Source organism: Clarias gariepinus, chromosome 2 (genome assembly GCF_024256425.1).
Source record: "Clarias gariepinus isolate MV-2021 ecotype Netherlands chromosome 2, CGAR_prim_01v2, whole genome shotgun sequence".
Classification (NCBI taxonomy): domain Eukaryota; kingdom Metazoa; phylum Chordata; class Actinopteri; order Siluriformes; family Clariidae; genus Clarias; species Clarias gariepinus.
The window spans coordinates 8,673,938-8,698,103 of record NC_071101.1 but is presented as its reverse complement, the minus strand read 5'-3'; the positions used below and the strand labels follow the sequence as shown (position 1 = coordinate 8,698,103).

Sequence of the window (24,166 nt, the reverse complement as noted above, 5' to 3'; positions counted from 1 at the left end):
ATTGTTCACATTCTTCTTTAAGCCTCCCCTCATTGTCACTGTATGTGTGTGTGTGTGTAATCAGGCAGGAGTTTGAGGGTTTTAATTGCCCCCCTTCACCACACTGAGGTATTAAAGGGGGGATTCTACTCTTGCCTCAACACACAGGCCATGTGGGTTGACGCGAGCCTCCTGTGAGGGACATGGACTCCTTTAAGAAGTCTCTGGAGGGACTGAAGAGCACCACACAGTCAGCTACTAAAAATGTGGCTGACTCCGCAGGTACTGAAAATGTCCACCACACACACACACACACACACACACACACACAATATTGGATATCTGAAAACTTACAAAGAGCATTTAATGATTTTTTTTATAGAACAAGTATATATATATATATTTACACACACACACACACACACACACACTACCGTTCAAAAGTTTTAGAACACTTTCTAACTCCATGATCGTTCCTGATTTTTATTTCTTTCTACATTGTAAAGGAATGCTGAAGGCATCCAATAAACATAAAAATATCCTTTAAACAGTTGATATTGAGAAGTGTCTGCTACTTACGCTCTGTAAAGACTTCATAACGCCTCTAATCTGAGGTGCTGTGGTCATTTTTCAGGCTGATAACTCTAAATGAACTTCTCGTCTGCGGCAGAGGTAGGTTTTGGTCTCGCCCTCCTGGGATGGCCTTTATAAGAGCCAGTTTCATTATGGTGCTTAATGGATTTTGCAAATGCACTTGACAGTACTGTATAAATATATATACAGTACTCACTCACCTAAAGGATTATTAGGAACACCTTGTTGATGCTAGAGGTCAGAGGAGAATGGGCCAACTGATTCAAGCTGATAGAAGAGCAACTTTGACTGAACCCTCTGATCAGGGTTGCGTCACTATACTTGTGTTACTCGATCTCAGTGCAGCTTTTGACACTATAGATTATAGTATTGTTCTTCACAGATTAGAAAATGTGAAAAAATTATGCGAACAGCCCACTCGTGGCTCAGATCCTATTCGACTGATTGTTATCCTATTAGAGTGATCATTGTAGATTTAAATGGTGACCATTCTGCATGTTCTAAAGTAGAGTTTGATGTTACACAGGGTTCAATTTTAGGCCCATTGCTTTTTTCTCTTTACATGCTTCCTCTGGGCAACATAATTTGTAAGTATGGTATTAGTTTTCATTTTGATGTTGATGACACACAGTTATACATCTCAGCAGAACCAGAAGAGAAAAACCAGCTCACTAAAGTTGAGCAATGTGTGCAGGACATAGGAGATTGGATGTTAATTAACTTCCTTCTGGTTAATCTTGATAAGACACAACTTCTAGTCAGAGGACAACAAGCAGCTAGAAGCAAGCTTGCTGATCACACTGTAACTTTAAATGGCCTTTCTGTTCCATCAAGTGCAACAGTAAAAGACCTAGGTATAAATCCCAGCCTTTCATATGAAGCACATGTAGATAATATTACCAGGATAGCATTCTTTCACCTCAGAAATATTGCCAAGATAAGAAATATATTATCACTAAATGATGCAGAAAAACTAGTTCATGCTTTTATCACCTCTAGGTTGACGCCTTACTGTCTAGTTGTTCAACTAGGTGTATAAACAAGCTTCAGTTAGTCCAGAATGCAATCTAGCTTTACCTCTGCTGCTTGTAGCCTCACCGTTCCACTTGGGTCCCTCTCATTCACACACATGTATTCCATCTTGCTGCGGCTAACCTTCATTCCTCTGCTTTCCAGAGCATACCTCCACCTCTCCAAATTTTCCTCCACCTGTTCCCTGCTCTCGCTACAAAGCACAATGTCATCTGCAAACATCACAGTCCATGGGGACTCCTGTCTAACCTCATCCATCATCCTGTCCATCACCAGAGCAAACAAAAATGGGCTTAGAGCCGATCCTTGATGCAGACCCACCTCCACCTTGAACTCTTCTGTCACACCTACAGAACATCTCACCACTGTCTTACAGCTCTCATACATGTCCTGCACCACTCTAACATACATCTCTGCCACTCCAGACTTTCACTATACAACACCACAGCTCCTCTCTCGGCACCCTGTCATACGCCTTCTCTAAATCTACAAAGACACAATGTAACTCTTTATTACCTTCTCTGTACTTCTCCACCAGCATCCTCAAATCAAATACTGCATCTGATGTACTCTTTCTAGAAATAAAACCATATTGTGGCTCACAAATGCTCACCTCTGCCCTTAACCTAGCTTCCACTACTCTTTCCCACAGCTTCATTGTATGGCTCATTAGCTTTATGCCTCTGTAATTGCCACAACTCTGCACACCCTTCTTGTTCTTAAAGTTTGCCATTAATACACTTCTCCTCCATTTCTCTGAAATCCTCTCACTCTCTAAGACTTTGTTAAACAAACTAGTCAGAAACTCTACTGCCACCTCTCCTAAACACTTCCATACCTCCACAGGAATGTCATCAGGACCAACAGCCTTACTCTTCATCCTCTTCAATGACCTTGTCACCTCACTTCTACTAATATTTGCTACTTCCTGCTTCACGACTCATTCATCAATTCTTTAAAGTACTCCTTCCATCTTGTCAACACCCTTCTGGCATCTGTCAGCACATTTCCATCTCTATCTTTATTCACATGCACAACCTGCTGCACATCCTTCCCATCTCTATCTCTGCGTCGCCAACCGGTACAGATCCTACCTCACCCTCCTTACTATCCAATCTAGCATACAAGTCCTCATATGCTCTTTGTTTGGCCTTTGCCACCTCTATCTTCACCTTACGCTGCATCTCCCTGTACTCATGTCTATTACCTTCAGTCCTTTTCAGTGTCCCACTTCGTCTTTGCTTCCTCTCTATACACTTCTGTACTTCCTTGTTCCACCACCAGGTCTCCTTGTCCACTATTCACTTTCCTGATGATACACCAAGTACCCTCCTTCCTGTCTCCCTGTTCACATTGGCTGTAGTTGTCCAGTCAACTAAATGCACCTCATGACCACCCATAGTCTGTCTCAACTCCTACTTTGTCAACTTTGTCCTCTTCACCTTCCTCACCACCAGGGTTATTTTACATGCCACCATTTTGTGTTGTCTGACTACACTCTTCCCTACCAACACTTTGCAGTCACTGATCTCTTTCAGATTACAATGTCGACACAATTTGTAGTCCACTTTAGTGCCCAAAGAGACACATGGGACATCCATGTGACGAGATCTCCAATCAGAAGCGGAGCACCAGGATGGGTCAGACAGGTCCGGTGGGTACTTCTACATTCATGTCCTGAAGACCAAGGACACCATGAAGTCTGCACCAATCACCATTCTCTCACCTCTGGGGATGCTCTGTATCACTTCATCTAACTCACCCCAGAATTTCTCCTTCTCCTTTCTCCTTCTCTTCCAAACCACATCCTACCTGTGGGACTCACTAGCAACATTGAACATCACCCCTTCAATTTCCAGCTTTCGACTCGTCACCCTATCTGATACTCTTTTTACCTCTCTTTTTACTCTTCCAGAATAACTCCTACTTCCACTCCTACTATCCACATCATGGTAAAACAAATTGAACCCTGCTTCCAAGTTTCTGGCCTTACTACTTTTCCACCTGGTCTCCTGGACACACAGTATATCCACCTTCCTTCTCTGCATCATACCAACTGACTCTCTTGCCTTCCCTGTTATAGTCCCAACATTCAAAGTCCCTATTATCACTCACAAACTCTTGCCTTCCTTTTTTCTCTCTGCTTTTGAATACGCCTTCCTCCTCTCCTTTTTCAATGTTCACATCTCATACAAATTTTAATAATTCTTTTGATTGTGTAAAGCTGCTTTGCGACAATGTCAATTGTTAAAAGCGTTATACAAATAAAATTTTATATAAACGAAAAAAGCTTATTTATTTATGTATTTATTCATTTAATTATAAAAAATATATATTTTCATTTGTTTTTTTTTATATCTTATTTCATTTTATTATAAATTTTGTAAAGTTTTTTTTAAGATTTATGTTTTTTTCAGAATTTTTCATTCACACATTCCTATTGGATGCATTTGGATGCATGTTTTTTTGTATATTTTTTCTGTTTTTAGTGGTTTTCATATGTAATTGTTTGTTTTTACGATGCATCAATTCGTAGTCACAAATCAGTATGATTACAAAACACTACAAACCACATAATACAATGTCCTCTGTTCTTTTCATGCAATTTCAGTGCAAACAGCCCAAGACGCTGTGCACCAGGTGGCAGAGTCGTCTAAAGAAACCACGGCCACGGGTGAGAGAAAGATAAAATAAAATATAGTGCCGTGGTGCAAGCACATTGGTTATGTTCTTATTATCTTATTATGTGCAACAGGACATAATAAGTAAAAAGATTTTTCACTTTTTTGCTTTGAAATATATATATCTGTATATACATATATATATATATATATATATATATGTATGTGTGTGTGTGTGCGTGTGCGTATGTGCTGTAGCTGCTGAAGAGGCATCCAGACAAACACAGTCTGCTATCAGCACAGCAGCAGACAACGCCTCGGAGACCATAAAGGAATTCGGACACAAACTGGGGACCAAGTAACACAGCTGGAAAAAACTCAAAATTGTTTTTAACCTGATTTTTTCCCCCCACATTAAGACAAATGATCAAACAATCAAAGACCCTTTTCTATAAATCCTATGTCTGGAATAAGCATGTTCATCTAATTCAATAAAAAGTTTAAAAACACTCATGTGTGTAAATCATTTAGGACCCAATAAAGCTACATAGTTTTGCTGTGTTCATTAAATATTCCGTGTGTTTGCAGGCAGTGAGACCTTCAGTGGCCCATTATGTAAATTTATGGATAAGGAACGGTAGCAAAAAATATGCTGGTGTGTCTATCACATACTCTCTGAGCATTGTCTCTCTTTTTCTCTTTCTCTCTCTCTCTCTCTCTCTCTCACTTTCACCCAGCACCCAGACGTACCATCCACTTTTAATGTCTGCAATTCAAGTAATTATCTGTTCATGGTCAATGGATGAGTATTCAAAGATAAGTGGTGATGCGTGGCCATGGCAACATAAAAGAGGTTTTCATTCAGGTTGCCTCAGCTCCTAAACACACATTTTTTAAAACCTTTTTTTTTTTGTTTATTTAACTTTAAAAAAAAAACTTTTTTTTAAGCAAAAAAATAAATAAATCTTGTTTTGACTGATGGAAAAATGTAGGTTTTGAAAAAAATATCAGCAGCAGTTCACCACCAGATAAGAAGATCTCATGTCCAGATTATTATTATTATTATTATTATTATTATTATTATAGTTACCCAGAAGACATGTAAATTCTACAAACATAAAAAAAAAAACTTTTCATTATCGATTTCCACAGTCAGGGGGGAAACCAGGGAATACTGTCTGAAATATGTTTATCTAAGAAAACTACAAGGGGCATTCAAGTGAAACCGGGACGTGATGATGTTAGGCATTTACAGAAGACATCAAGCACAGTAGATGATTAAACTCTTTCACACAAAGCTTTAACACCCACTGAATCCTTTTATAGCATTATCTCATGTGTCTCTCTATTTGTTACCTTTGTTAATGTAAGCTTCTGAAAATATTAAATATAATCTATAGGTGTTCCTATTAAAGTGACCAATGAGTACATGTAAACCAAACAACATCATGGAAGTTGAAAAACAACATCCATATGGTGCTCAAGTCTCAGGTTTGCATTTCTCACTGGCACTGATCACGTTATTCAGCCTTCTTTGCCTCCTCCCTTATTCTCTCTCCATCTTTTCGCTTTGCTCCCACTCATCCCTCGGCACCAGCATTTTTCATGCCTTTCTCCTTATCTACTATCCTGGGTATAATTACTGAGTTTTTTTTTTCTTTTTCTGATGATTTAGTGTTTCTTGATAGGGTTTGTAAAAAAACATGCACCCACACACACACACACACACACCTCCATCACCATCACGACGTGCCAATCCAGTGATATCAACGTGCACACAGCGTGTTGCTAGGCAACAGAGTTGCGTAAGACCTGGAATTGGTTTGTGAGAGCATCCAGACCAAGAATCGTGTTTTAACACCCACACAGGAGAAATTTTCAAATCAAAGAATCATCTGTGGTTTGTTGTTCACCCAGTAGCACAATCACAATGCGCGCAGGAACAGAGTCGCGTAAAACACTTCATAGATTAATCTGTGTTTTTTTGCTAAATATTGACTGCTTGATAAAGAATAATAGTCCACTGTTTCACCAGAACTTGTGAAGTATTGGTTTTCATTTGTAGTTTACAATAATGTCCACTCTGTCTGTTTGATTACAGACATGCCAGTTTGCATTCAGACTTGTCTCACTTATTAATCAACACCATTTGCAGCTTATTAAGGAGCTGGGGAGACTTTGTCATTGCATTACCACTCGCTGCCAGGTTGAGCCTTGTTTCCAGGGAAACAGAAAATCTGAAGCTTTCAATACTCGGAGACAACACTGAAATCCAAGGACCTCCATGTACAGTGGAGGCTTTTGGAAAACAATCCTGCATTCTCCTCAACCAGAAGAAAAGTAAAAGCTTCAGAAGAAAAACAAAAAGAGCTGATTTGGATCTCAGGCATGACGTTTTTCTTAAATGGGCTTTTACCATGAACAGAGTTACATGTCAATGCCACGAATGCAGGTATGTATTATTTCTATTAGTTACTACTTCTTTAGAGCATGCTTAAATCTTGTAAGCTCTGTATACATTATAATCAGTGCTATAGATATTAATGATATGGAATCAGACAGGTGGTGTACAAAGCATTCCTTTGCTCCAAGCAGTAAAGCTAGAGAAGTGAAATCAGAATCTGTGCATATATGTTTATGAAACTGTGTCTTTTTTCCCTCCTGCTTACTGCCATTGACTAGAAACATTCTATGATAGCAGCATGCAATCATGGCTAGAATAAATCCATGCATCTATAAAATGCAGATTATCATTATGTAATTGTTCAGTGCTCTGTGCTTTGTGAACTTGTAAATCGTTATCCTGCAAAATATTAATAATAACACTTTAAATATAAACACTACTTTTCATCTTTTTCAGCTCTGACATTTTATAAAATTACATTAAGTCAGACACAGGCCGTTATAGTGGCAGATATTTTTAGCAAACTGTCTGAACATTACTCATGTGTTGTTTGAATACCGCACTAATATTTGACCACAGTTTTGCAGAATTAAAATATACAGAACTGAGAATTTATCAAAATATGAGCTTACATGTCCACAACAACACAATAAACAACTTACAAACAAGATAATGGTTTTTTCCTTTTTATTTCCAGAACATGTATACAACTCAGGGACTACATGAAAACACCATGAACAAAAACTTGTGCTCTCACCCTGACTGTTTTGGAAATCCAGTTTAAAAAATTACTCTTGTATAAGTTGGGCATGTGACCCTTGCAAAGGACACCATGATGGATAACAAACTACCCAAAACCTCCAAAGATGCAAAAACTGTGGCCCTCGAAGAGATTCATACTGATTCCCCGTCTTCTGAGAACAAAGCTGATCAGATTTGCTCAACTGTACTGAGTTGCTCAACAGTGGTTGTGGATTTAAGCCCTGAATCAGTTGAAGGACCCACACGTAGAGAACGCTTTAAATCAGACTTGCAACAAGCCAGCCAAGAAATTACAATTCTGGTTACCACTCATGAGTCACCAGAGAAAGAAACGGAAGAAGTTGAATGGGGTGGAGAAAGTGACACCAATCCTGAGGGTATGGTGCCAAGTGATGAGGACAGTTTTGACGTATCCATGGTGGTGGCAGACTTGATAGAGCTCAGCCAAACACAACAGACCTGTTTGATCAGCAGTAGTTCTACAGAGCAAAACAATATTTCAGATGCCCAAAACTTGCCCCAAACTGACAAATGCAGAGAAATTCCTAAAGAAAAAACACAACCTACAAGTCAACATGAGAGTACAGACTTTGAGGCCAACAAAGCCCAAGCTACACAGGGACTCATTTCTTGTGATTTAAAGGACCCTACAAGGGCAAAAAAAACAGTTAGCAACATGAAATCTTTAGAGAAAAAAGACTTAGAGGGGGACACATTACCCAGGGAGCAACAGCACATACAGACACAGGTCAGCCTGGAGGTTATGTACCATTCAGCAGCGACTAGCCCCATGACCCCTCCCGAAGGTTCTACTGCCTTCTTCTTCCCATACAGTCTTAACAAGGTGGGCAAAAGTGAAGGGAATGAATCTCTTTCAACAGAAACAAAGGATGCCGAACTCCAGGTGGGTGTGCAAGTGGAGTACCGTTCAGTTGCCACAGCTCCCATGACACCCATATCAACAAATGCACCTGAATTGCTAATAGAGACTCGTTCAGTTGCCACAGCTCCCATGACCCCTGTGGCAACAAATGCACCAAAGCTACTGGTAGAAACTCGTTCAATTGCCACGGCTCCCATGACACCTGTTACAAAAATCGCACCTGAATTTATAATAGAGACCCGTTCAGTTGCCACAGCTCCCATGACACCTATTGTAACAAATGCACCTGAACTACAGGTAGAGACTCGATCTGTTGCTACAGCTCCAATGACGCCTTTGGTAACACTCGCACCTGAACTAATGGTAGAGACTCGATCTGTTGCCACAGCTCCAATGACTCCTTTGGCAACAATCGCACCTGAACTAATGGTAGAGACTCGATCTGTTGCCACAGCTCCAATGACTCCTTTGGCAACAATCGCACCTGAACTACAGGTAGAAACTCGCTCAGTTGCCACAGCTCCCATGACACCGCTTGTAACAGTTGCACCAGGACTACAAGTTCAGACTTGCTCAGTTGCCACAGCTCCCATGACACCTGTAGTAACAATTGCACCTGAACTACAAGTAGAAACTCGTTCAACTGCCACAGCTCCCATGACACCCATTGCAACAGTTGCACCAGGACTACAAGTTGAGACTTGCTCAGTTGCCACAGCCCCCATGACACCAATAGTAACAACTGCACCAGAGCTACAGGTAGAGACTCGTTCAGTTGCCACAGTTCCCATGACGCCCATAGCAACAGTTGCACCAGGGCTACATGTAGAGACTCACTCAATTGCCACAGCACCCATGACACCAATAGCAAAAAGTGCACCAAATTTACTGGTACAAACTTGCTCAGTTGCAACAGCTCCGATGACCCCTGTTTCAACAACTGCACCTGAATTCCATGTTGATACCTGTTCAGTTGCCACAGCTCCCATGACACCAATTGCAACAAGAGCACCTGAGCTACGGGTAGAAACACGTTCAATTGCCACAGCTCCTATGACTCCCATAGCAACAAGAGCACCTGAGCTAAGGGTAGAAACTCGTTCAATTGCCACAGCTCCCATGACACCCATAGCAACAAGGGCGCCGGAGCTAAGGATAGAAACTCGTTCAATTGCCACAGCTCCCATGACACCAATAGCAACAAGGGCACCTGAGCTAAGGGTAGAAACACGTTCAATTGCCACAGCTCCCATGACTCCCATAGCAACAAGGGCACCTGAGCTAAGGGTAGAAACACGTTCAATTGCCACAGCTCCCATGACTCCCATAGCAACAAGGGCGCCTGAGCTAAGGGTGGGAACTTGTTCAACTGCAACGGCTCCAATGAGTCCAATCATCTTGAGTTCACCTGAGCTGATCCCAGAACCAGAGCCAAGATCTGTGTCTGATTCAGAGGGACCACATGAACCAGTACAGGATGTGTTCTGGGATGAGAAAGGCATGACATGGGAAGTTTATGGAGCTGTGGTTGAGGTATCTGTCCTGGGCTCGGCTATTCAGAAGCACCTGGAGAAACAGGTTCTAAAGATGCAAATGAAGCCGTCTGATGCCGCAACCAATCAAACTATGCCACCAAACAGCACAGACACTTCCAATCCCCTCCCTTCCACTCCACCTGCATTGTCAGCATCTAGTCGGAGCAGCTCAGCAAAAGGTAGCAGGAAAAAGGATGTGATTAAAGAAACAAGAGGTAGACAAAGGCGGAATCCTTTTCGCTCATTCTTCAGGAACTTCAGAAGACCAAACTGCTGCTCCCGGGAGCAGTCTGAGTAGAGATAATAAAGAGACAATGCTTTGAAATTGCAACCGTAAGAGATTTAAATCAGTGGACATGCAGACAATCCAACTTTTCTGCTGGTTTTGATAATGTGTCAGTAGGTATAGATTTTGTCCAATAATAAGGTCCCCCTGATTGGCAAGCTCTTTCCAGTGGTATGATGTTTATTGTTTTCTAGGGATTTGTAAAAATTTGTAAAATCATCCAGAAATATTTTATTTAAAAAATTATTATGCAGCGCCTCAAACGATTAGTGGAAGGTCTTTTACATTGTATCAAGTTCAGCTGCAATAATTTAAAACACAAGAGTATTTAATGATATAACATTCAGCTTCAAAAGAGGGTCAAATTTAATTCTCAATGCTTTATTGTACAAATTAGGATCAACCAAGCCAGTGAAATGTTAACCAGTAGATAGCATCCGGCAAACATGGTTAGCTCTTGGAGGATGGGAAAAGTGCAAGCGCATGTTCTTATACACACTTAACTTGCAATTGGGGAGAAACTATATATATATATATAGTTGTATATTAGATCTACTATACAGCATTTCTCTTCTTTTTTTTTTTTTTTTTTAGAAAAAAATGAATATTTCAGGGCTCTTCTTGGAACAGTCGATGGTAGAAAAAGACCAAAATAAAATCTTTAATGGTTTTACCAGAGAGGGGGATAAACTGAAGGACCATTTAAGATGTCAGATCTAATTTTTTTTTTCTAGAAGTGTAATTAGCTTAGGGTTAGATGATATACAAGTGCATTGACAATCCTAGCTCTTTGCTTACTACTTATTTTCAGTGCATTTAAGTCTCTGCCATATAATTTTTTAAAGTTTCACAGATTGAAGTGTCTTTTACCCTGTGTTCACTCTACCAAGTGACACCTGCAGTCTGCTTATTGTATAGGTATGTGCATGACGCAGATCTATGATTTCATTGGCAGCAGTGAGCAACAAAACTTCAGGATGCAAAACCATGCATTAAATGCATTCGAATTGAGATTTCTTTCCCAATTCCATGTCAATTGTGGGTTCAAACACAACAAAAGCAAAAGAAGGTCTGATTCCGGCATGTGTCTACAGCATGTGTGGTCCAATGTTTCTTTGCTCACAACTTGATGGGCAAAATGACATTTTGTTAAATGTGTGTGGGGGAAAGAATAAAGCTTGAAAAGAAGTAGAAGCAATGATTGGTTCCTCTGGTGCATGTTTCTTGTATAGTTAGCTTGCTTTGCCAATCTGCCAATGAATCAAAAAATCCATTTCCTTTTTGTGTTTAACTAGTTAGTTTTAGAAACTATACGTAACTATTGTTGTTTCCTAGGATGCTGGACAGGACACACCCACTGCAGGCAACAGTAGCAGTCATTACATACCCACAGGAGACAAACTACTAGCAGCAAAAGAGACCTTTTACTTGATAGTATGAACTAAGGGTCTTGTACTATAGATATGCTGTGTGATACGTTTTCTAACAGATTTACGTAAAAATATTTTAGATGTTCTTTCTTGCTTAGTGATTTTATAGGAATTAAAAAAATGAATAAAATGGCAAGAAAGAATGATATACTGTATATTAGAGTATTAAGAATACTTTTAACGGTCTAGTTTGGAGTCAGCATTCTTTAGTTACTTGTAATTGTTCCTTGTCGAAGTTTTCAGATGTACGTGGACTTGAAGGAAATGACTCAACTGATCCCGCTGATACCTGAGCAATGTGCTATTTAAAGCATCCTTTGTTTTTGTCCATATAGACCATGTTTCTATAGCCATACTGTAATTGTGCTTTTGCTGATTGTCTAGCACTCAGTGATAAAAATGTATGTTCATGTAGAAATGGTTATGTCTATTTCAATATACATTATAAGCATTACAAGCAAACAAATTTTTGCATAAAATGTCCTACGCTCATACTGTATAACTGTTATGCACAAGCTGGTGAGAGATTATACTGTCATCATTAATTGATTTCAATTGCTTAATTTTTTATGAAAACCAGCATGCCAGGGCATACATTCATAATTTAATAAATAAATAAATAAGTGTTTACATGGCTAATCCTTAAAATATAATAAAGTGATTCTTAGTGCAGATTCTTAGTATACATAAATACTGCTTAAAATAAAATAAGGGAGCACTTAGTCCCAGTTTGGCTTGAACATACTGTAAGTATGCATACCAGTCAACTAATTGTTCCTCTTTTTTTTTCTTTTTTTTTTTTTAGCAGTATATTTTCTACTCTTAAATGTAGTCCCTTTAATGCATACTGTGGCTGAGGTAAAGGTATTTTATAGAAATAAAATCTTAGGGTTGAAAAGTTAGCATGATAAGCGTTTTATTTTAACAGATTATCAACATATTAGTAGCGTTTGGTTATGCTTCTGAAGGGTTTATTATGACTGCCTAAATGGATAGAAATGTTTCGTAATTATAGATCATCTGTTTTATGACTGTTTATTTAGTGTTTGGGGAAAATATTAACAAACGGCAAATTTATTAAGCAAGTGGCTTAAGTGAATGAATGAGTATTTATTTGATCAAGCAAAGAAATAAATGAATAAATTTATCTTGTTTGATATTATCTCACTTGTTACTTTTATATATTATATATACACACACACACACACACACACAGTATACTGTATATAAATATATATACACTCACCTAAAGGATTATTAGGAACACCATACTAATACAGTGTTTGACCCCCTTTCGCCTTCAGAACTGCCTTAATTCTATGTGGCATTGATTCAACAAGGTGCTGAAAGCATTCTTTAGAAATGTTGGCCCATATTGATAGGATAGCATCTTGCAGTTGATGGAGATTTATGGGATGCACATCCAGGGCACGAAGCTCCCGTTCCACCACATCCCAAAGATGCTCTATTGGGTTGAGATCTGGTGACTGTGGGGGCCATTTTAGTACAGTGAACTCATTGTCATGTTCAAGAAACCAATTTGAAATGATTGGAGCTTTGTGACATGGTGCATTATCCTGCTGGAAGTAGCCATCAGAGGATGGGTACATGGTGGTCATAAAGGGATGGACATGGTCAGAAACAATGCTCAGGTAGCCCGTGGCATTTAAACTGCCGTTAGTAAATTCAAATATATAACTATTGTATAGGGAAATTGCTTTTTTTAGTGTATATTTAAAGGAAATGACATCACAACACATCAAAATAACCCAAGGTTTTACAATATTTGCAGAGCTTTAATAACTCAAATAAAACATAATTTAAAAAAAATTTAAACAGATTGGGGTAATGCTTTGGCTAAATAAAACACAAGAAATTAGTATTTGGTGGAATAACCCTGTTTGCAATTACAGCTTTCACGTGTTTTGGCTCTTCACCAGTTTTTCACATTTCTGTTGAGTAACTATACGACTCTTTTTGTAAAAAAGCAAACAGCTCAGATTAGTTTGATGGTTTGTGACCATCCATCCTCCTCTTCATGACATTCCGAAATACAGTATATATAGGAATTTCTTATGTCACCTTGCAACTCCAGGGTGTATCCCGCCTCGTTCCCTAAGCCCCTTGGGATAGTCTTCAGGCTCACTGCGACCCAGTATACAGGATGAAGCAGTATAGACGATGAGTGAGTGAGTGAGTAATATCCATGGGACTTTTATGGCTAGTCCATGGTATCTTCGCAGAATTTCTGTATGTATGATCAGATCCAAAAATCAACACATTTGTACTAGCTGTAAGATGTTATTGCACATAACGGCCGATTGATTTTAGACTGCCGTTAGTAACTTTGTGTCAGCTATCCAGTTTTCCACTGGGAGTTATATAGTGCTATTTTTAAGTAAAAGGAATTTCGAATTAGGTATAAAGGTTAAAGTTGGGATAAGTGTTACACCAACCGGCTACAGGTTTTTTAACTGTTATACACAAATCCTGCCACTAGATGTGACTAACAGACTGAGAGAGACAGCGAAACAGAGCCCGTCACACTTCCTCTCAGTGCTGACATTGGCACTTTAGATAGATTAAAGAGACCTAGAACATTTCATAATCACCCTTTCAGTGACAACCATACATGTGCATGGGAATTTAATGATTTAATTATCTTTTTAAGAGCAAATACACTTGTGTTTGTTTAAACAAGGCTTACACTGTTTATAGTTCGAGTTAGTTTGAAAGTACTGTACAATGTGTGGTGCAAATCTAATGCAGGCCATAGTTCACCAACCCAACAGTGAAACCTAATGGTGGCAGCATTGAGCTGTGGGGATTTGTCCGATCCAAAGAATCTAGCCTTCTTGCCAAAATTGAAGAGGAAATAGATGTTGAAAAATGCCAGGGAAATTTATACTTCAGCCCGGAAAAAGAAGTCAAACATGAGCTCAAAACAATGCAGGTAAATTTCCCACAGTGTCAAAGGCAAGCTCTGGATGCCATGGAGAATTATACAGTAGCACTGTTTGCAACTGAAGACAATGAACAACATTCAACCATCCTGAATAACCTGGAACAATGGGTGAAAATCCCAAACATCAGGCAGAGATGGACTTACTCCAATAAGGCACTTAAAGTATTTATGGTGATGTTGCAAAGTACTAGTCTAAAAGAATTGAATAGTTATGCAAGAAAAAAAAATATTTTAAAGATGTACTAACAAATTAAACATTTAAAAGCATATTGTTCTGCAATTGAAAAAGAATATTGCCAGAACAGACTGGATGTAGGTCACTTGTAATACAAGTGAATCTGATTGGAGTATTTAAGGAGATTAAATACTTTTGTAACGCATGATAAATCTTAAATTAATATTTTTTGGCATAAATGAACAATTTGACGATAAACAATTAAACAATAAAACAATAACAATAAATTAATAATTTTCCCTCCAGGACTAATAAAGCACTTCTCTATCTATCTATCTATCTATCTATCTATCTATCTATCTATCTATCTATACTGTACTTCACTCAACACCAATGAATGCAAATTAATGATGCTTAACCTTTGTTTTTCTTTTTTTTTCTCCCCAGACTTCTCAAGTAAAAAAACAAAAGAACCTTTAAAGCTCCTCCTCAAATAAAAACGACTGTTGAAACCTTCTCGTTAAAATTATATCTATTATATACATATTATAGGGTGTAGATGTGCATGGGCAGACATCCAACATTCTTATAAAAAAGTGTAGAACAAACAACCAGGCGATGAAGAAAATATGCTTCAGGGACAAGAAATAAATAATAATGAAATAAAGTCACAGATGAACTGATGAGCATGATTTGCTTTAGCATCAAAAAAAAATAATTTTTGGAGAACCTTTTTTTTTCAGTTCTCTATTATTATTATTACGAACTGTGTAGCTAGGATTCCTACCCTTATGTGACGCAATTTAATACAAGCATCATTGTCACATGATCACTCCATTGATAGATTAACTTTTTCTTTGGTAATGAAAATAACATGGTAAAAAAAGGTCATTACTTAACATTAAGATGTCTTTCTTTATTTTCGGGAGCTACTGACAAATTTTACTCATCCCCTTACTTATCATCTATACCTCTTTATTCTGTATACAGGGTCACAGGGAGTCTATCCCAGGAGACGAGGTGGTACACCCTTGACAGGGTGCCAATCCAATGCAGGGCACACACACACACACACACACACACATAGTGTATACACTCTCACATTCACACACTAACAGCAATTAGCCTAGTCTGCATGTCTTTGAATGGTGCGAGGAAACCGAAGTACATGGAGGAAACCCACCAAGCATAGGGAGAACATCCAAACTCCATGCACACAGACCACGAGGTGGGAATTGAACCCAGACCCTTGAGGTGCGAGGCCACATTGTTCGCTTTTCAAGATTATCAAATATACAAATCTCATGCGCAGAAGAAGAGACCCGAGTACATCCTGTTTTGTAAGTGACCTAATTCACGTATGAACGAAGGTGCAAGACTGACAGATATTTACAGAAGTCTTCTGAACAGCCACCTTATCTCAGTGTACTGAGAAATCTTTGGGCAATTTCCACATGTTTGGTCCATTAAAACAGTTTCTGTGAGGCCAGGGTGTCAGACATGAAGTCTAATCATGGCTCTGGTGTACTGAGAAAACTTTCTGCCGTGATGGTGTCTAGCACAAGTGAAACACTGAGATAAGTGCGTTAGTGTAGCAGGGGATTATATAAAGATCCCTAGGGTTAAAAACGAGTGTTTTTTAAATTTCATTCTGTACAATCAAAAGTACATGTACGTACATGTCTGTCTATCTTTCTGTACGGCAGTACTCTCGGTTTAACTTATTAATACAAAGAAATAACATTTTGTAAGGTTGAGTATCTGACGCCTTGTTGTGTATGAAACGTAAAAATCTAATTGAAAGAGCGAGTTCCGACCAATGTACAGATACAACCTTTTAAGCTAAAATGTTTTGTTCTTTTGCCAGATAATTTTTCTAGTTTTATGAAATTATTTCGGCAAAACTTTCCACCAGAACAAGGAGTTTTCACTTAAGATTTTAGTTACATTTGACCAGGAATAACCTTAATAATCTTATACTGTAGATGGAATTCAAAAGCATGAAAGAGTGAAGACCTTAAAAAAAAAAAAAAAAAAACTTTTTAGAAATCCACTAGATTCTACACTAAGGTCTGCTGAAGCTCTTCTGTCACAGCTAAACTTCACTTGTAATTTCATCATTCATGTGTCTGTATAAACTTCATAATTAAGTTTGTTCTTGTGCGTGAAAAAGAAGGGATTAGTACAGGGACACAGTCCTCAATACTACAATGTCTTCTATGTCTTCTACGTGCTACAACCTGTGTCCATGAGTCACAACCCTTGTTACACAGCTTACAATATTGCCATGAAATTGAACTTTTTTAAAATGAACAGCTCCATTTACATGTGCATAGTAAAAAAAAAAATGTTTTATTATTTTTTTGTGGTAATATGGGAAAACCCTTGACAGGGTTACTGTGACATTTTCGGTGACTTTTTCGACTGTGCGCCGCGGTGGTTAGCATAGCTGCTTTGCATCTCGTGGGTTGAGGGTTGAAATCTCACCCCCGGTCTTTCTGCATGTGGTTGTGTGCATGTTTGCATGTGCTAAGATTGCTCATAGCGTATAATTGTGTGTGTGTGTGTGTGTGTGTGTGTGTGTGTGTGTGTGTGGCAGGCTATCCAGGGTGTTCCCTGCCGTGTGACACTTCACAAGTATGGAGGATGGATAGATTTCTCTACTATACCATATAGTGGTTCCCAAAAACCAGGTAGTAAAATATTAGAAATAAAAAAAAAATCATGCACATTTATCTTTATCATCCAATCTACTGATGGAAAAATTACATTACTGACTAATTTCTATGAATTATAAGTGAGTATTGAATTCGAACTTTGTTTTATCATCCACATCAGTGTCGGTTTCATCTCCAAAGTTTAAAAAAACATCACTTATATTCGTTAAACATAAGCTTATCATGCTTAACCTTTCCTCCCACTCCTACACCATCATCAGAATCAGAATCGGGTTTTATTCGCCAAGCATGTTAACAAAAACACAACACAGTAATTACACGTCATTCAGTAACTTTATGGATTAAATTAAAGCGAGGAGGATCCTGAGTGTGTGTGTGTGTGTGGGTAATGTGCATGTAGGGTGTTTGCTGAATATTCAATTTGGGAAAATAATAAGAAATCAGTTTTTGGGTTTTTTTTTTTAAACCATTTTTCAGTGATATACTGTCTCTATTCAAATAATAATTATTTAAAATGCTAATTATTCATATTTCTTTATGCGTATTGATACCAAAATTGGTGAAAGCTTCTAGAAGCATCTGACCTGTAAAAACTGTTGCTTAAGCATTTTGTTTTTTGTTAAAAGCTTAAAAAGTGAAAAATCTGTAGTGTCCGTAACCATGTCAAATTGACGTTGCGATATTTAAACGATTTACACCTAATTAAACCTAATTTAATAAACACTTTTCCAGGTTTATGTCTTTTCATGTAAAATCTAAATCACCCAAGTTTTATCTAAATGACAGTTAAAACCGTTGAAAGATTTGAATTCAAAAAAAGGAACCGACACTATGGACATAAAAGGGCATGAAACTGTATTTATCAAATGTCAGCAATTTTTGAAAAAAGAACAAAGCATGGATGAGGAGAAGCATTAAGCCTTAAGAAAAATGGTGTTATATGATCCTGTCTGAAAATGGATTTTTCACCTAGGTGAGACACTTCTTTGCACCAATACCATGTTTTTGGTTGGTTGTATTTTCTTCAGGAGCTGAGGAAGTTTACCCTGCCACAGAGACGGCTCACACAGTTTCTACTCAGCCGTTATTGAATCTGTCCTGTGCACTACTGTACAATAACTGTCTGGTTTGGCTCAGCTACAAAATCAGACACCACAAGACTACAAAGGGCGTTTGAAAAGATTATGTGCTCCCCTGCTCACCATTCAAAAACTTCATCTAACCAGAGTGGAAAAAGGGGCTCACTTTGGATCCCTCACATCCAAACATCCAAACCATCTTCTATTCGAACTTTTGTTGTCTGGTCAGCGCTACAAGGCACCGAACTCCAGGACATTCAGACACAAGAACAGTTTCTTCCTCCTGGGAATTCTCCCTCATAAACAGTTTAATGTTCTCCTCAGTGTGCAATATTAATGCGCGCAATACCACTGATATTTACTTTATAATAGCCCTTATCTTATTCCATTTCTTCTTGATATTTTTTTTAATTTGTGTTGTGTTGTGTTGTTGTCTCAGGAAGCGTTTGCCACCAAAACAAATTCCTTGTATGTGCAAACCATCTGTTCAATCCACAAATCTCTACGCTAAAGTGGGGAAATATTCACTCGTTCATTTACTCATTTCAGTTCTCTCAGATACATTTCTTTCCTCTTTGATTGTGTCACCGAAACGTTTGAAATCGAGATGAAACGCATATTGTCATCTGTACAAAGTGTGTGAGGGTTTGACTTAAAGAAGGTCAGGATATTTCGGGAACGTACACGAGCAGATATTTCGAAACATGAATAAATTAAATATCTTTAGAGCAAAAACTTGGTCAAACTGCGAGGAACGCACTGCTAGATTTTTGCAGTTTAATTGCTGTTTGTTAAACTTTCTGCTTACCCAATATGATCTCTATAAGGAATACACCAAGGCAAACATAACCTAAGAAGATAACCTATATTTTACATAATTGTGATAAGATATATTTTTTTTAAATAAGTGCATATCTGTACCTCACAGAAAAACATTATTTTGGTCGAAATTTTATTCTTCGTAATGAAACACAGAATGCTTTGTCACAGCTTACCTTAAATATGTTGTGGTTTCTAGGAAACTTTTTTTTTCAAGGTCAGCTTAAAGCATACACCAAACATGTTGAGCTCAGTGAACCTGCTTCCCGTATGCACGCCCTCTTAAACATGTTTCCATTTTAGAGACAATAGAAATAATCTCTTTGCTAAGGGGGTTTTGGAGTCATGTTTCCTCACTGTGCTGGTGTTTTTATCTATGCTAAGGAAAAAAAAATGATTAGGATCTCACCACAGGTGTTGAAAGTTAGGCGTAAATGACGATGAGGGAGTTACATAATTTGTGCATCTGATAAGCAGGATTGACACAGAACCTGTTTTAAGCAAGTCAAATTTACACCAATTCAGCAGTGCGTCTTTTTTAGGTTTAATTAACGCGCCTAGCAGAATCAAACTGAATTACATTCTTGGGAGGAAAAAGCATGATTTCGGATAGAGCAAAAAGACATTCAAAAATATCAGGACTCATTTGTATATTCATATACAAATCAATGAACCCATATTTGAATATGAAGTTAATTGTAATGTATAATACAAGGAGGATTTTCTCAAGTCAGAACTGAACAAAATTCAGTTTTATCAGATCAAAAACAAGCAAGGGACTTCCGCAGGGCATGCTGCTATAGGAAATTAATTCACAACATGGTGTCATGCAAACTACGGCAAAGCAGAGATGATAACATTTTTAAAAAGTGGTTTGTTCATTTCATTCCAAAGCTATTAGCCACTTTTGTTGAAAAAAAAAAAGGATCGGTAGACAACCTCATGCTTTTATCTATTTATAGTCGCGTATAATGTTGTACAAGTTTTGTTCTTGCTTATGTTCTAGCAGTAACAAATATGATTAACAGCTACCCACAGATGGCATATGTGTTACTGTTCCCACGCACACACCACAGGTCTGCAATCAGAACTGCGGGGGCCTAGTATGTAGGTCATCAATGTGGGATGGGGGCATTAAGAAACATTTCTGTGGTTACAATCTGTAGTTTGCTTAATTTGTTTCAGTGGTTATGTTCATGTTAGGAATTTCCCAAAGATAACGCATCATTCAAAAAAGAAAAAAGAAAAAACAAGGTACTGTACATTCAAGTCAGACCAGGAATTTATTATATAGTTCATTATACAGTTTATTTATATATTTATTATGATTGCATCACGGTAAAGCACTGCAAGCGAGACACATGTAAATACAAACAAGCATTCAGGACTCAATGGGTTCAACGATGACTTGACATACTTGATTACGACAAAAAAACACAACAATTACCTTTATCTTTAATGGCTGCTAAAGACAATGACTGGTAAAAATGTAACAGAAACCTTACCTTAAAATCTATATGGGGTGTTCAAGTCAAAGCAGGACTTTTGATTGTGCGGAATAACAGAACCCAGTTCTGAGAATAAAAACTCCCTTTATTTCTCGATAGAATCCCCTGCTACTGTATACTAATGCACTTATCCCAGTGTTTCACTAGTGCTTGGATATCATCAGGTTTTCTCAGTACGCTGAAGACATGATCAGACTGCCTGCTTCACATCTAAAACGTTGTCCTCCCAGGAACTCCTACTGTATAATGGCCCAAACATGTAGAAATGGCTTGGAGCGAGGTCGGGACTGTATGGGGGACATGGAAATAAGCTGAGTTCCCAGCTGAGATCAATCTCTTCGGCATATTGATTTTCAAGGATTAGGCATTCCACTCGCTGAACGTTCAGGGGAACGACTGCACTGAGCCACTTCCACCAGGATTGTCATTCACAAACGTACGGCCTTCTTTAAAACATTTGCACGATTTAAATATTTTACTGCAACTAAGTGTCTCATCACCGTACTGTGCTTGATGTCTTGTAAGTGTAAATGTGAAATGTAAAAATATGGATTTATGCCTTTATTCACCAAACATTTCAAAAAGTCCCGGTTTGACTTGAACATTCCTTGTATGTATATAGTTACTCACAACCTCAATCATACTATTATATTCAGGCATTACATTCACTGATACTATTGCGATCCAATAAAAGAAAAAAAGAAAAAGAAAAGAAAGCTGACATCACCATTAAGTGATAAGTTCGTACCGCATCCTCATTTTGTGACATATCTCAGTTGAAACCACACTTGCTTGAGTTAATCTGAAAATCTGTTTACATCAAATGCAATCATTAATCTTTTCAGTGGAATGTTCAGAGCAGATGCGGATGACTGAAAAAAGTGCAACTGTGACAGATTTTTTTTTTAAATAAACATAACATGTGATACAAGGCCTACTTTATTTAACTTATTTAGTTTATTAAAAGTATCCTGTTTTGATTTATTCCTTTTTGTATTGCATTCTTTCTTAGAAGCCTTCATTTGTCACATATATACTTTTATAGTTACTTTGTGCTCATTAGGGTGACAGCAGAGGGTCACCCATGATAAGCAGAGAGGGTCATGGGTCTTTCTCAAGGACCCAAAAGAAGCAGCATGAAAGTGCTGGGGCTTGAAACAGTAACCTAGGGCCTGGATTCCAAGTGCATGGATCATCAAACACATTTAACTATTAGTCAAAGCTAACACAAGTAAACACAAAATGCAGTTTTTAAATGATGGTTTTTATTATTTAGGGAGAAAAAAAATCCAAACCTACATGGCCCTGTGTGAAAAAGTAATTGCCCCCTGAACCTAATAACTGGTTGGGCCACCCTTAGCAGCAATAACTGCAATCAAGCGTTTGCGATAACTTGAAACGAGTCTTTTACAGCGCTCTGGAGGAATTTTGTCCCACTCATCTTTGCAGAATTGTTGTAATTCAGCTTTATTTCAGGGTTTTCTAGCATGAACCGCCTTTTTAAGGTCATGCCACAACATCTCAATAGGATTCAGGTCAGGACTTTGACTAGGCCACTTCAAAGTCTTCATTTTGTTTTTCTTCAGCCATTCAGAGGTGGATTTGCTGGTGTGTTTTGGGTCATTGTCCCGCTGCAGCACCCAAGATCGCTTCAGCTTGAGTTGACGAACAGATGGCCGGACATTCTTCTTCAGAATTTTTGGTAGACAGTAGAATTCATGGTTCCATCTATCACAGCAAGCCTTCTAGGTCCTAAAGCAGCAAAACAACCCCAGACCATCACACTACCACCACCATATTTTACTGTTGGTCTGATGTTCTTTTTCTGAAATGCTGTGTTACTTTTACGCCAGATGTAACGGGACACGCACCTTCCAAAAAGTTCAACTTTTGTCTCGTCGGTATTTTCCCCAAAGTCTTGGCAATCATTGAGATGTTTTTTAGCAAAATTGAGACGAGCCTTAATGTTCTTTTTGCTTAAAAGTGGTTTGCGCCTTGGAAATCTGCCATGCAGGCCGTTTTTGCCCAGTCTCTTTCTTATGGTGGAGTCGTGAACACTGACCTTAATTAAGGCAAGTGAGGCCTGCAGTTCTTTAAATGTTGTCCTGGGGTCTTTTGTGGCCTCTCGGATGAGTTGTCTCTGCGCTCTTGGGGTAATTTTGGTCGGCCGGCCACTCCTGGGAAGGTTCATCACTGTTCCATGTTTTTTCTATTTGTGAATAATGGCTCTCACTGTGGTTCGCTGGAGTCCCAAAGCTTTAGAAATGGCTTTATAACCTTTACCAGACTGATAGATCTCAATTACTTTTGTTCTCATTTGTTCCTGAATTTCTTTGGATCTTGGCATGATGTCTAGCTTTTAAGGTGCTTTTGGTCTACTTCTCTGTGTCAGGTAGCTCCTATTTAAGTGATTTCTTGATTGAAACAGGTGTGGCAGTAATCAGGCCTGGGGGTGACTACAGAAATTGAACTCAGGTGTGAAAAACCACAGCTAAGTTATTTTTTAACAAGGGGGGCAATCACTTTTTCACACAGGGCCATGTAGATTTGGAGTTTTTTTTCTCCCTTAATAACGTAAACCTTCATTTAAAAACTGCATTTTGTGTTCAATTATGTTATCGTTGACTAATAGTTAACAGCTTTTGATGAGCAGAAACATTTAAGTGTGACAAACATGCAAAAAAATAAGAAATCAGGAAGGGTACAATGATATAGTATATGGAATTAACCTATTATATATATAGATCAACCATAACATTAACAAAATGCACAAGCACATTAACATTGATTATAAATCATATTGGTGACACGCATGGATCATTTATGCCTGTGGGGAGCGAAGGCCAACCCGTCTGGTCTGATCCCACAAAAAAGATCAAACACCCATGGGATGCACCAGACAAACACGTACTGTACCATGGGCACGTTAGCATCAGAGCCGGACCATGGGGCAATGGAAGAAGGTGACCTGGTTTAATGAATCCTGTTTTATTTTATCATATAAACAACAGTATGTACATGTGTGTATATATCACAGACCTGGGGAGAAAACAAACCGGTAGAGCTAGCCTGATTCTCTAGGTAATGTTTTGTGTGGAAACATCAGGTCCTGGCATTCATGTGGATGTAACTTTGACAAGTACAACCTCTCTAAACATTGATTTCACTGGTTCAGCAAAAACCCTTTAAGAGTTCAAGGTGTTTTGTTCTCTAATGTATATTTGCTGGATCTATTCATTGCTGCAGTGTATTCTTTCTTGCCTGCTTTCTTTGTGGAAACTCTAGACATGCTACAAATTAATAATTTATTACAATCTTTCCAATTTATTCTTTCTTTTGCATAGTGACACTGTACAGTATGTTGCATGATCATGATTGGCTAAGGCTGCCAATTATAGAAAATACATACTTTCTAA

At 38.3% G+C, this 24,166-nt stretch overlaps 1 protein-coding gene across 1 annotated transcript; it reads left to right on the top strand.

The window, feature by feature from the left end:
• Positions 1–7,341: 7,341 nt before the first annotated feature.
• Positions 7,342–10,626, top strand: LOC128513596 (calphotin). The gene has a single exon (XM_053487300.1). The coding sequence runs from the start codon at positions 7,463–7,465 to the stop codon at positions 10,106–10,108; it is 2,646 nt and encodes an 881-aa protein (XP_053343275.1). The 5' UTR covers positions 7,342–7,462; the 3' UTR covers positions 10,109–10,626.
• The last annotated feature ends 13,540 nt before the right edge of the window (positions 10,627–24,166 follow it).

What these genes read in the sequence shown, in the direction of transcription:
- LOC128513596 (XM_053487300.1), top strand. Translation starts at nt 7,463, where the DNA reads ATGATGGATAACAAACTACCCAAAACCTCCAAAGATGCAAAAACTGTG.